The sequence below is a fragment of the Bison bison genome, unplaced genomic scaffold, assembly GCF_000754665.1.
Source record: "Bison bison bison isolate TAMUID 2011002044 unplaced genomic scaffold, Bison_UMD1.0 scf7180017864163, whole genome shotgun sequence".
Classification (NCBI taxonomy): Eukaryota; Metazoa; Chordata; class Mammalia; order Artiodactyla; family Bovidae; genus Bison; species Bison bison.
In genome coordinates, this window is record NW_011494735.1 from 2,803,801 (window position 1) to 2,818,336 (window position 14,536).

The 14,536-nt window shown below is 34.2% G+C and overlaps 1 protein-coding gene across 7 annotated transcripts in view; it reads right to left on the bottom strand.

Annotated features, from left to right (window-relative positions):
* Window positions 1-14,536, bottom strand: part of CNOT2 (CCR4-NOT transcription complex, subunit 2) — a 132,621-nt gene that overhangs the window by 17,374 nt on the left and 100,711 nt on the right. For 6 of the 7 annotated variants that reach the window (XM_010841522.1, XM_010841518.1, XM_010841519.1 and 3 more), the window contains 4 exons: window positions 13,011-13,077; window positions 3,431-3,578; window positions 2,498-2,680; window positions 184-263 (listed from right to left, as the gene is read on the bottom strand). In XM_010841522.1, the coding sequence (XP_010839824.1) occupies window positions 184-263; window positions 2,498-2,680; window positions 3,431-3,578; window positions 13,011-13,077 (478 nt within the window). The remainder of the gene's footprint in view (window positions 1-183; window positions 264-2,497; window positions 2,681-3,430; window positions 3,579-13,010; window positions 13,078-14,536) is intronic. The other variant, XM_010841523.1, reaches the window with a different exon arrangement.

Consider the following 14,536-nt stretch of genomic DNA (forward strand, 5'->3'; position numbering starts at 1 on the left):
TTTAACTATCTTTTAACTACTGACTGAATTAAATCCTATTTCCTGTCAAATTCTCCCCTAAATTAAGTTCTATCATTTAAACACAAAAATTCCTTTAATTATTTTAAGACTAGTATGTTGAACTGCTTTATATTTCAAGATCTATCATATTTTTATAGGGTACTAGCTCCAGAATAAGCTTACCTGTTCCATTAAAAATGTTACTTGATAAGGAGTTATTCATTCCAAATGCCTGATTCCTGTTCATTCCAAATCCAGACATACTGGGTACATAGAAAATAATTTTAGATATACAGTAAGAACACTAACTTTCAGATGAAGAAAAACAAGTGTTTACTTTTGATCTCCTCATATAAAACAACATGTCTAAAAACAAACACTAATTTTATTTTTGAGTTGAATATTTTTATTTAAAGGTTCCCTAAAATCCTTCCATGAACAACTGAGAACCAAAACGATCAGTTAAAAAACAAAAAGCAAAGAATTTATATAAGGCTTGAGGAAAATAGATTAAGGGTATCATTCTGTGTACTTGGCGAGTCAACTTACTGAATATACTCAAAGTAACTAAACTCAAAACAGGTGATTTAGTTTAAGACTATTCTTGAATATTTGTTTTTCTTTCACTACTGGTAAAATGTGCTATTATTACTTTTCATAAAAGGTTTTCATTCATATAGTCTGTCTTTTCCCAACTAGAATGGATAGAGTTCATGTCAGACACACGTTTGCATCTCTTTGCCCTTAGTATTCAGGAGGATACAAAAGGCACTCAATAAATGTTTAGTTGACCTGAATTAAATGGTGCTTTTCTTTAACTGAATTCAGTGTTCTAAAACACATCATTCTTATCAAGTGTATCTTTTAGTTATTTTAAAAAAAAATCTCTCCATAGTACCCTTAATTCTAAATTAAGGTACTTGGTAATAAATAGTTAATCAAAGCCTCCCTTTTCTACACAAGCCTAAAGATGGGAAAACAAACAAAAAATAAGGTTGAATTTAAAGTGAGGTCAGAGTAATTAAACACATCAAAAAGAACTGTTAATGCAAGTTCTACAATGAAAGAATGCATTTTTAACATCAAACAGTCTGATAAAAAGACAGTTGTATTAGTGTTATGAGTAAGGTTAAATCAAAGATGACAGGGTTTGTTTTTTTTTTGCCTAGATTTGGAAAACTAACTATAGCCAAAGCTAAACAATATTTTCATAAAATAATGCAGCTGGTGAAACAATACTCTAGGAGAAGAGCAGAAAAGTCAACAGAAAGTTTTGTTTAATAGCATATTAGAACTGCTGACGATAGAGCTACCCTCAAACATTGAATAAGCAGTAAGAGATGAAAACATTCCATAATAATACATCTTATCAATAGTACTAAGCAGGGCTTCAGAGACCCACACTTCATTGACAATTTATAAGAAAATTTACAAGCAAAGTATTTACAACTAGAATGTGAAAAAACATGGGAAAGCAAAAATTTAAATATACATTCAATGACATACTACAAGAATGCAGAAAGATGTATTAAAGCCCAAGAAGTATTACATGATTAGGAAACTGTCAAGAAGATGAGTCTTGAGAACCCTTTACAGAAATAACTTTGGTAAAAATTAAAAGAGCAGCCAAAATTATAAAAGAAATGCTCATATAAGTCTTAAAGTAAGAACTGGAGGTTATGGGATGAACATTAAATTGGAAATGTGCTAATAACCTATTTTTATTCAGAATTTACAAGTACTAAATAAGAGAAAGTGAATTAAATGAGTATCATGATAGCACCTACATCCTTTACCCACTATGCTGCCCATTAAAAAAAGATCAAACTAAAATATCACTTTCACAGTAAAGAAAGCCCTGTATTACAGACATAATGCTCATAGAACTTATCTGAACAGCTTTAAAATCCTAACAAAATATGTAACTTTTTCATATTGTTAACTTTTATGCATAGCAGTATAACAGTGCAAAAAAAGGAGTGAAAAGCACAAATTCTTCTTTTTGTTTTAAATCCCAGGACATGACACTATTTCAAATACTACAGATGTAGTCTTCAAAAAGTCTTTGGTCAGTAAGTCTCCAAAGAACAAAACAGAAATTCGGTCGAAAAGGAACTTAACCAAAGGATAAATGAAGCAAGGCAATAATAATATTTCCAGTGCTATTCATAAATATGGAGCTCTTACCACACAGGTGACCAGCCTCATTTAATAGAGGAAGGACATTTCAACAAAAATTTTGCTGGTAGGCAACCTAACAACAATCCTTTTCTAACAACAGCAACAAAAAGCAAACTGATTCTCAGAAGAGTATGTCTTTAAGTTTGGGAGTTTAAATTGCTATGTGTAACAAAAAGAGAAGCTTTGGTCAAAATATATGATGAAACATACTTATGAAACAGAAGCCAAGACTCAAGAACAGAACGTTGAATATGAAAAGGCAAATTTGAAAATACCCAGAAATAACAATTATACACAGTATCAATAAATATCTTACCTGTTCACAGTAAAAGGTTGTCGAGAAGGCTGCTGCTTTGGCATACATATTATGCTCGGCGAGCTTCTGTTGGGGCTACCTAACCCTGAACTGCTCATGCTATTTGTCCTGCTAGGAATTCCAATGCCCTGACCAACCTGGGAGTGGTTCATCATATTCCTAGGATTCATAGGCAAAATACCCCTGAAAAAGAAGTCCAGTATACTAAATAAGCTCTCTATAATCACTCATTAAAATTCTCTGTAAATAATCAGTTGACCTAACCCTAGAATTTCAGATATACGTTCAAATTGCATTGTAAATTTTTATTCATTTAATTCTTTTATCTGGTCATTTGAAAAGAAAAAAAGCTTTTTGAAAAGTCAAAGTAAACAAACCAATAAGAAAGGGCAAATTATAGAAGAATATATGGTGATAGCAAAGATGAGAGAACTATTGGTGTGACTATCACATAAAATACAAACATATTTCACATATATATTTTGAATAATTTCATTTCAAATGTATGTCATTCTATCTTAATACTAATATGCATCATTTTTGTGATCTGCTTTATTTTATTCTCACTAGAACAATGGATGTGTGGTGAGGGAGCAATAAATAGAATCATCTGAGGAGTGATTTGAAATTGCACATTCTCCTTTGAGAAAGAGAGTTTGCTTTTTTGAAAAAAAGCTCCCCAGGTGGTGATTAATCCTTGATACCCATCCCAGCTGATAACCAGTATGCTAGCTGCAAGATAAAAGCATCCTACACTACACTTATCAATTTGCAATGAAATTAAATGAGCATAGGGTATCAACTTTCTTTTCCTCAGTGAAAGGCACTGAACCAGAAAATCAAATAAATAGTTACTTTATTAAAAAATTAAAAAGCTCGCTTACTCTACAAAGATACATTTTGAGAAATATTCTGGTCCATCAATATAAATACCTGCTTGGAGATGGAGGCGTGTGAAGTGACATTGTTGGTACCCCTGTTGTTGGCGTGACGTGGCTCGGTAACTGAGTGCCTTGTGATAAGCTGCGATTTAACTGAGGGGTATTGTTGCTCATCCCCCTCATTGGAAGGCCTAGTGCACCTATTAAAAAAATTCAGAAGAAGGAAATTCATTGCCATCAGGAATGAAATTGCTATCCATCTTCTGGAGTTGGTAATATAAAACATTTAAAAATGACCTAACGTAAAATAATATGCAAATTTTAAATGGAAATATTCAATTCACTCCAAATGGACTCTAATCTGATTTTAACAAAAATGTTTGTCTGAAATTTAATATTATGAATTTTCATATTGCTTTCATTTTTCTATTTTTCCTTCTTTGCTTTCATCTATCTTCTTTTCATATTTCTATTTTACAATACACTATGTCTGCCAATAACAAATTAGATGACTTGTTTCAATAAAAACATTTTGTACAAATATGCCTTTAAGAAATTTGCAATCTTGTGTTTTTATGTTTTAAATCATAACTGAGTTACACAGACATTAATCCCCACTTTGCTGAAGTAGTTTAAATTTTTATTTGATCCTTTCTAAATGCATTTAAGAAATAGTTTATTTACTACTATTTACACATACATATTTTTCAACATTACAATTTTTATAAACACAGTATGTCAGCAACTGTTAAAAACTCAACCTGATATAGCTATGAGAAAGGAATGCATAATATTTCAAAAGATTTCAAAGTACAGTGACCTTCTATTTATCTACCATTGATGGGGCCAGATGTGAGGTTAGATGTGTTCAAATATGTGTACTTTTAAAAAACTATTGAGTTTACCACTCAGAAACAAAACATTAAAATAAAAATCAACCAATTGGGATAAATCGTTTCCTGCCTTGTGTTAATATAAAATGATATCAATGATTATTTTCTGAATAATTCAGAATAATTATCATAGATATTTAATGTCCTAGATGCTTTCCTCCCCTTTTATCCCTCAAAAGTAAGGATGTTCAGCTATCACTTATGTTGTCATCACACCTGCCTGTGAATGCCAATATGCCTCCTTTCCTCTATCCTCATACTTTTTGATGCCTTCTGTTTCTAGTCTGCTGTGGAATGGCCTATCAGTCAACCACACTTATTCTGAACTGGAGATTAAATAAAAATGGCAAGATAGAATGAAAGTTAATGAATAAGAGGATTTTAGCACAAAGCATCAGACTCCCTCCCCCTCTTTCTGGTCGAACTTTGGGTTCAAGAATTTCAAAGACCTGAATATTTTGAAACTATGACTTCCAAAAATTGGAATATATTGTATATGTTCTGAATATTTTCCTTCAAATATCTTTGCAAATTTATCTTCTGGCATAACAGTGTACCACTTTGTAATTTGGGATACCAGTGAATCCCGAAGATTTAGCTGGAATCTGTCAGCTTCAGTACTCAGCTTGTAGCCTAACTGCTTCTCAGCTGAATGAAGCCAACAAATCCAATTTAATATAACTACTACATTCTATATATACTTATATTCCATGAAGACCTGAGCTTGATTCTGTTATTCTTTAAGTCACATACATAAAGGGAACTGAACTAGATTATATGTTGGTTTAGTCATTATATGTATGTCTGGTCACTACAAGTTTTGTGACCTTGAGTATACCACTAGCTACAGCCACTTCCTCTGAATTTAGGATAAAATAAGGAGGAACAAGAGATTAAAAACCAGCCTACACAAGATTTCTTCGGAAGTCATAAGTCTTTGCCTTTTCTCAAGCACATTAGCTTTCCTCTAAGCCCTCTAGATGCTTCTCCCATAATGAACCACCAACGTGACACTTTTCACATCACTTACTAAGCAACCATCTATTGAGGGCCTAACGTGTCAAGCACTATGTGAGCTGTTGGGGATACGGCAGTGAACAAGACAGAAAAAGCTCACATCCTTCTCCCTAAATATGCTGTCCTAAAGTCAGCTATAGCTGTAAATTTCCCACAGGAATGTGTTTCTCACAGTTACTGACCACCAAGAAACATGCAATTTTAGAACTTGAAGGGACCTTAGAGATCACCTAATCCAATGTTCACATTTTACAGATGAGGAACCTGAGCCTCTGGTAAGTTAACTGACTTCTCCAAGGTGACTCAAAGAACCAAGATTAGAATTTAGATTTCTTAGCTCCTGGTGTTCTTAATTGGAACCCTATGGGAAACCAATTAAACAGTAAATGAGCACCCTTGTGAGTACTTACTGACTTGTAACACCCTTTATCTAGTCTTTTTCTCTTGCTTTCTTTTCCTGAACATGTTTACTTCTCTTCAAACGTTTTCTAAACCAATGTATCTTATCTCTCCCCTCCATTTACTTTCTCATCTTCTCTATATCTGTCAAGTTTCTTTTTCCTCTAGATTCACTTTCCCTTCCCATTTCATTCTCTCTATACCTTCATCATTATAAATAAACATACATGTTCAAAAGAACTGCACCCTTTTGGCTCTTCAGTAGGCTCTTCTAAAGACTCAAGAGATTTGTTTACTTCAACCCTTCATATACTATGCTGTACTATGAAAATATATAACTTGAGAAATATTGTCGAGACTGCAGATTATCTGACCATTATCAAAATAACTTCTGGAGAAGGAAACAAGAATGGGAAAGATAATTTATTTAATTAATTTTAGATAGGCACACTTGAATTAACCTACAGTGAGGAGAGCAGAGGAAGACAGTATGAAATCAAAGATTAGCATTTTATTTTTTCCTTTAACATTTTGATTTCATGAAAACAGCTAATAAATTCAAATGGTCTGAGCTGCATTTTATTGAGCCAGGTGGGTAGGGGAAGAAAATCAAAAGAAAAGAGAGAGGAATGCATCAATTTCAAACTGGATCAATAACCCCTGAATACTTAATAACCGAGTTACTTTAAATTCAACTGAATTCCTTTAAAACACATAGAATTAATACCACTGACTAGAAACAGAGATTTATTTTTAGGAACAAAACACATAGGCATTAAATTTGAGTTGCTTGAATCAAACTATTAATATTACAATGGGGTAGGGTCAAGGGAGGCAAAATTTTACTTTTACTAGTAAAATTAGAAACATCACGAAACATCATCTCTGCCCATGAATCTCCAGGCAAGAATACTGGAGTGGGTAGCCATTCCCTTCTCCAGGGGATCTTCCCAACCAGGGATAGAACCTGGGTCTCCAACATTGCAGGCAGATTCTTTATGAACTGAGCCACCAGGGAAGCCCAAAATATTATACCGGAAGACATATAAGCTGAAAGGGGAATAAAATATCCAGCTCATTAAAAAAAAACTTTATCTGACATGAAATAACTACAAGTAGAAAAGCTTAAATATGTACACTGAAGCTTGTGTACTGGAAGGACAGCAGAATTAAATAAAATATATCAAGCACCTAAGAACTATGTGAAGCACTATGCTACTTCATCTCCTTATAAAGTATTATAGAGAAGGCATTTATCCCTTTTTTACAGACAAGAAATAAAAGAACGAACTCTCACCCCCTCCAAAAAAATACCAGTTAAAAAGCAGTTTAAAAGGTTATAGATTTGAAGCAAATTTTTCTTTAATCTGACAGAGATAATAAAGTATAATACTGTATTAGAAGAAATACATGAACATATTCTACTAAGTAGATTCCTGTTATTTGGCAGGGTGCTAAACAAAAAATGGATTGAATTCTTTATTATCATTTTTCAGAAATCCAAGATATCACCTAAGAAATGTTTCCATGAACTACTTCCATTGCACAAACTGGTTAACAGCATATTCCTTAAACAGTTATGGCATGATATGTCACACTTTATTCAATATTTTGCTAAAAATTAACAACATTAATGACATAAGTAATAAGAAAAGAGGTAACAGCAACCAAATTCTTGAATACTCATACTTAAATAGAGTCTCCTGAATCTTTAAAGAGAAGGGAGAAAACTTAATCGATTCAAGAGGTCTTCAAGTATCCTCTTTCGATTCCCAAAGCAACTGGCTTCCTTAACTTACTGTCCTGCCCGCACAAAAAGGGCAACCATCTTCTTTCCTCCTACCTGTCCCCATATCCTCTTACCTCCAATTTGTCCTGCGCTTATCTAGTTAATCTTCTCTGTATACTATTTCACTATGCCATTTCCTTCATTAAAATAAAAGAATTTTAGAGATAGAAAAGTCTCCAGAGATTATCCAATTAAGTTACAGATGAAGGTCATTCAACTTAATTTATAGATGAACTAACATTAGGTATTAAGTGACTTGCCCAAGATCACAATGAAGAATAAATACACTGATTCAATTTCTTGTCTCTAATTTCAACCAATCACACTTTCTGCTTCCTATAGTAGGCGCTAACCTTTGCATCATATGGAAAACTTTAACATCTGGGTACCTGCCCAGAAACTGTAACTTAGTCTGGGTCCAGCAATTCATAGGCGGTGGGATTTTTTTAACTCTGTGGGTGTTTTTTTTTTGGCGGGGGGAGGGGGGTAAGGGTTGAGAAACACTGTTGTATAGTTAAATCCAATCTCAGTTTGCTTACTCTTTAAAGTGCTCTGTCAAGACCAAAAAACATTCTTCTAGTCTTTATTTTTCCCAGCTTTACTGAGATATAACTGACATAATACTTTTCCAATCAACTTAATATTTTACTCATCCAATACAAACTCTAGTTTCTAGACACCACATACTCAACTTACACTCTTCTTCATAATTTCCCTAGTCTTCCCAAAATATACCCCCATATTTTTACTCATATCCTTCTCCCCACCTAGAATTCTTTCCCTCCTATTGTTCTACAGAGATAAAAGACTACTTAAATCAAAAAACCAAAACCCAAACTGCTATGATCAAGGTGTTTACATGCAATATACGTACAGTGTACTTGGGTGTATATGGAAGGTGCCTCTAACTCAAGACATGAAAGCAGAATGAATTTGGTATCAGAAAATGTTTGGTAGAGAATATTGTACATTAGCTGAATAAAGAAAGAGCCCTAGTCAGGCATTTGGTAGTGGTGCTAGGAGTTGGGGTTGGGTGAGGGGAAACTCCAGCACTTTGGCCACCTCATGCAAAGAGTTGACTCACTGGAAAAGACTCTGATGCTGGGAGGGATTGGGGGCAGGAGGAGAAGGGGACGGCAGAGGATGAGATGGCTGGATGGCATCATTGACTCGATGGACGTGAGTCTCAGTGAACTCCAGGAATTGGTAATGGACAGGGAGGCCTGGCGTGCTGCGATTCATGGGGTCGCAAAGAGTCGGACATGACTGAGCGACTGAACTGAACTGTACTGAATTGAGGGGTGATGTAAAAATGTCACAGCAGTTCAATCTGAGAAAACTGCAAGATGTGTGAAAGTGTGGACAAGAGATATATGCCTGGTGGAAGAGTGGGATTGCTTCTGAGCACTAAAGATATATGAGAGAAGCATGGATGAAGTTAACTTGGCTTCAACATCCTCAACTATGAGAAGCTGCTATGTTAGAACCCAGCCACAGTTCCCAAACAATATTTGTCTGGATCTCCACAGCAGGTGGCACTCTATCTGTGGAATAAACTGTGTCAATCTCCTACAGATACCTTACACTCCTCCTCGACCCAAATTTGCAAAACAGATTAGTGGCACATTTTCACAAAGTAATGCAGGTCTTAAACCTTAGAGATCACCCTTGATCCTTCTCTTCTGTTCATATTCCACATCCCCAAATCATATTAGCTGTATGTCCAAAATATCCCAAATCTAACCACCTCTCAACATCTCCATCGCTAATTCAAGCCACCCTATTTTCTTGCCTGGACTGCTGCAGTAATTGCCCTTTCTTTTTTCCTTATCACTTGGCCCACTTCCACTCAGTTCATTTTCTACATAAAAAGGTGATCTTTTAAAAAGGAAACTATATCTTAAATTCCCTCCCACTAAACTTAGAATAAAATCCAAATCCTTTATCAAACCTTCACAAGACTCTATGATGTGCTACCCATTAACCTTCCACTTTCTTTGTTCATTATACTGGCCCTCTCATTCATCTTTTAACACATGAGGTTCATTCTTACATTGTCATGAATTAAGAATGTTTGCATTCACTGTTATCTGTACCTGAAAAATCTCTTACCCAGATCTTTCCAAGGACTTCCACTTCTCAACAGTCTGGTTTGCATTCAACTATTACCTTGTCAGAGATACTCTTTGCCTACTTGAAAACTGTTAATCCCATCCACTCATCCATTAATATGGTAATTTTTATAGTACTTATTACCAGAATATTATTTGTTCACTAAATGTCTGTATACTTATTCTATGTCTTCCTTCATTAAAATAAAAGCTCCATGAAAGCAGGAACTTTGTTATTTGCCACACTCTTCAATGCTGGAATAATTCTTCACTCATGGTATAACACAATAAATAAATAACTGCTATCATAATTCCTTAGTCAGTGGACTCTTGGAGTCTGTGGATTTAACATTTATAGTTTCTACTATGTGTAAATTGCCCTCCAGGGTCATGACATTCAGTAAGTAATATATGGCACCCAGGTTTCAAAGAAACTCATGTTCGAAAAGTTAAACTTGTAAAGTACGGCAATCTTGGCTCTACTACTTACTATCTTAGGCAAGTCCCTTAACCTTTAATAGGGTTACTGAATATCTTAAAATAGGGAAATTAATTTCTGGTTCCCTGTTCATTCCAATCCAGTACACAGCTTCAGGGAGCCCAGGGGTCTTTAAACCTAAACAATGTACCTAAAATATTACACACCAGTAGAGAACATCATGTAACTTTAATACAAGATTCCATTCACCAGCTTGTGCAGTTACCACTTGATGCACAACAGTCACACAAACCCTTGGACGAAAAGTTAATTACATATTTTATACAATTATACTATACTAGAACCCATGATCTCACTAGCCCCAAGTCCAGCGTTTGCTGGGTACCGTTATGTACTACACAATCACTTCCACCCAAATCTAGAAAAATCCACCTTTAAGCAGCTCTGTATCCATTCCAGGAAACACTCCTTCCCTTGTTTAAACTCAGTGAGTCTAAGGTTTGGAGAGGGCACTCTACCTTCTGCACCTTTTCTACCTCTAATCTCTCTAATCACCAAGAACAAAAACAGACAACAGACCTTCATTTTAATGGCTCAAATTCCTACTGAACTTTGCCCATCTGAATAAAGAGTTAATAGTGGTACACAGTCCACTTGGGAGGCAAAAGAACTTTGTTGTATCAAGTCCAATGCACAATTAAAATTAGCTGCCATAAGAATAGCATCATCAATCTATTCCTACCTACTTATTCTATCTCCCCATCCTTTATTAAGGTCAGCCCCTTAAGTTTTCTCTTTCTGATTTGTACTACTGAAGCTGTGATCCTCAAGTCCTAAATGGTAGCTGGTGTTCTCTCTGACCAGGTGTATGTTCAAACTACTTTGGCCCTGCTAGGTCTATCTTAACAGAGCCCAGGAATTCAGGCTCTGCTTTATTTTACTTTACTAGATGTAGCTTCCCGGCCTGTGCAATAGAAAGAACTGTTTCCTGACTCAAGACATTTCAGTTCCAGGTAACCTATGGTTCACTTTTTTATAAGCTAATACCTACAATGTCAAATTGAAAACGCTGGTTCTTCATTGCTACAGTAATATAGCCATTTATTATTTTAAACTCCAACAGGAAATATTTGTCCTATACGACTTCTTTTTAAATTAATAAGTACCTTAAAATACTTGCCTAATGAAAATAACTTTCCACATTTATTAATCTTTGTAAAACTATCAGCACAATCATGTACACAAATTAAGAAGTCAATAAATGTTTATCATACCAATGAAATAACTATATTCCAAACCTAGTCCAGGCTCTAACTTAGCTCAATTACAATTTCACATTTGCTGGTTAAAAAAATTAGGTCAGATTTTCAAAGTCCATACAGCTGATAATGCTGTAAAATAACTGATGCTCTCCTTCATTAAATAATCTTGGCTTCTCAAATTTAACTTGTTCCTTTCCCTTATTTACTTTCTGCTGTGATAAACTGTGGGCTTGAAAAGGAAAGCAACTTAAGAACTTTGTAGTGATTCTATAGAAATAAAAGTGAAAGTGAAGTCACTCAGTCATTTCCGACTCTTTGCGACCCGGTGGACTGTAGCCCACCAGGCTCCTCAGTCCATGGGATTCTCCAGGCAAGAATACTGGAGTGGGCTGCCATTTCCTTCTCCAGATAGAAATAAAGGGCAGCTTTAAAATAACTACGTATTTCCAATGTAAGGGTTACCAGAAAAGTGAAAGTAGTTGATTTCAAACAAAAACAGTCTAAACAAAACAAAACAGCTAGCTAATAATATTCTCATAATAATGAGAATGAATATTTGCTGATAAATAAGCAACATCTTTTTTGTGTAATAAAAGGTTTAAAAAAAATGTTTTCTACTTAACTAGAGGAAAACTGTTAATACCAGTAAGTGATTAATAATTTTCCTTACTAATTCTGCATTAACAAAAATAGGGCTATGAAACAAAAAGATGGAGAGAAAAAAATAAGACGGAAATTATAATGTATTTTTCTAACAAAATATGCTATTTCCCCCTAGTGAATTTCAATATAAAATTGAAGGGTAAAGTGGTATGACAAACTACTCTGATATCTATCAAAAATTTGCCTTTTACTGGGAAAGAGTTCAAAATGAAATATCTGAGTTTTATTTGAAGTTGGTTAAATTACTTGGTCATCATATTATCTGCTTCAGTTACTCTATTATTCTATAATTTTTCATGGGAATTTATATCCCTTTTAACACTCCCCTCCCACTAAAGACATGAGAAATCAGTAGTCTCTGACATTAAGAGAGATGATATACCTTATTAATAGATAAGTTTGGAAAATTAATTTGAAAAATTGGTGAAAATTTTTAATTTAGTTTTATAAAAATTTCATGTCATAATAATAGTTAACATTTATTGAGCGCTTACTATGCGCTAGGCACTGTGCTAAGCGCTATAAAAGTTATTACAACACAAAATAAGAAATAAAATCTTGTATATGGAAAAAGCATTGAACTATGAGTCAAAAACATAGATTATATATACCCAGACTGAGCTACAGTAAAGAAGTATTTGCTAAACAAAGAGAGCATTTCACAAACTGCTAGGTATGGGCTTACATTAATAATTAGGCCAAAAAACGTAAGCAAAACAACTCACTTAACTGACCAATCAAAAATCCTTTAACTTCCTCTAATTGAAAACACAGAGGATGTCTACTTTTAATTTGTTTAGCAAATCTTCTCCAAAACTACTGCAAAGGAACATACAGATATGAAAGAGGCAGAAGTAAATTTTGATCTATCCTATATCCAAATAATTTTGAATTAGCAAGGTCTGAAATAATGAGGTTTTGCTGAGTAAAATAAGGAAAACTGAAAATTAAATATCCTTCCTTTTAAATCCTAGGATAAACCCACAAGGGCAGCATTATTTTTTGATAGTTACTTTTTTCTTTAAATAAAGTATCCCATAATAAATACAAAATTCTTACTTTGTTGCCCGTATAAACTTGCCCCAAACTGAGACAGCTGACCTGATGTAGATGGTGATGCCAGCATCTAGAAACAAATTAATTATATTAGAGCATAAAGAAAGTACACAGAACATTGCATTGACACTTTACATACAACATATCATAGTATGTGAGTCAAATCCACATTTCTTCTCAATCTTCAGAAAAACATAAACATTGCATAGTGAATTCCACATTAATTAAGAGCCTATCACACTGGATGACATCCAACTATGCAAATAAAATCAATTTTTGATCACTATAAAGTGTTTTTTCTCCAAATTACTCTAAATAAAACTATGACAGCATCACTACTTTACTTAAAAAAACAAAAGCAAACTAGGTTAATAAATACATAAAGGCAGTACCTCAAGTCAGTCTCTATAAATTTAACTAAAATTACTTGATTCTTAAATAATATATTAAGCTAAGTTCTAAATTCAGTTTATTATTTTATTTATTGAAAATGAAATTATCTAAATAGAAAGTTTTGTATTTTACAATAGCTACTGATTTTTATATAGAAATAATTGATGTGTATTAAGTGGGCAGAAAAATCTAACAGACATACACACACAACCATATACATGGAGACATGGTACAACACCAAAGGACAAACCCAAAATACTTACAAAAATATTTATATGTGGTATATAATGTACACTGTATGTACATGCATGGCATTTGTACACAATGCCCTTCAATCTACTGCATTATCTCCCCCTCCCCTGAATAAAATTCTTTGAAGGCATGTTATATTCATGGAACATGTCATTTTTATTTCCTCATAGAGACTAGCACTGCATGTAGCAGTGCTATAAAAAAGCTAGATGCTTAAACTGAGTAAATGAAAATGTGTATGCATAAGTGTATGTTTGTGTATTCCATGTCTTATATTAAGCAACCATCAAAACACCTTAATTAAATAACATATGAGTCATGTCATCAAAAGGGTTATAATCTAGTGGAAGAACAGAATGAATTATATTAATACAACTAATTATGTTCCAAGGCACAGTGCGGTAAATGCTCTAAAGGAAGTATAAAGCATCACTGGAGGCAAGTTATTTCTAAAAAAGGGTCGAATACTTTGTAGAGTGTTAACATCTGATGCGGGTACAGATGAGGGGTCTTCCAGAGAAAGAATATGAAGCGAGTGTGATAAAAGCTAGTGACATGATTAGAAAACAAAATACAAGAAACAACAGTGACTGAACAATAGAGTAATTAGGGAAAGGAGATAAGGCCCACCCTATGCACACTGGGGCACGGAAGAATGGGAAATAAAGAGTATGATGGGGCCAGATGTAAATGGTCTTCTTAAATGCTATGCAAAGATGGCTACCTACTATGGCAATAAAGAGAAAAAATAATTTTTAACACTTTCTTTGGGAGCCACATTGCGTGGCATGTAGGATCCTACTTCCTCGAGCAAGGATCAAACGCAGGCTCCTTGCTCTGGAAGCCCAGAGTCTTAACTACTGGCCTACCAGAGATATCCCAGA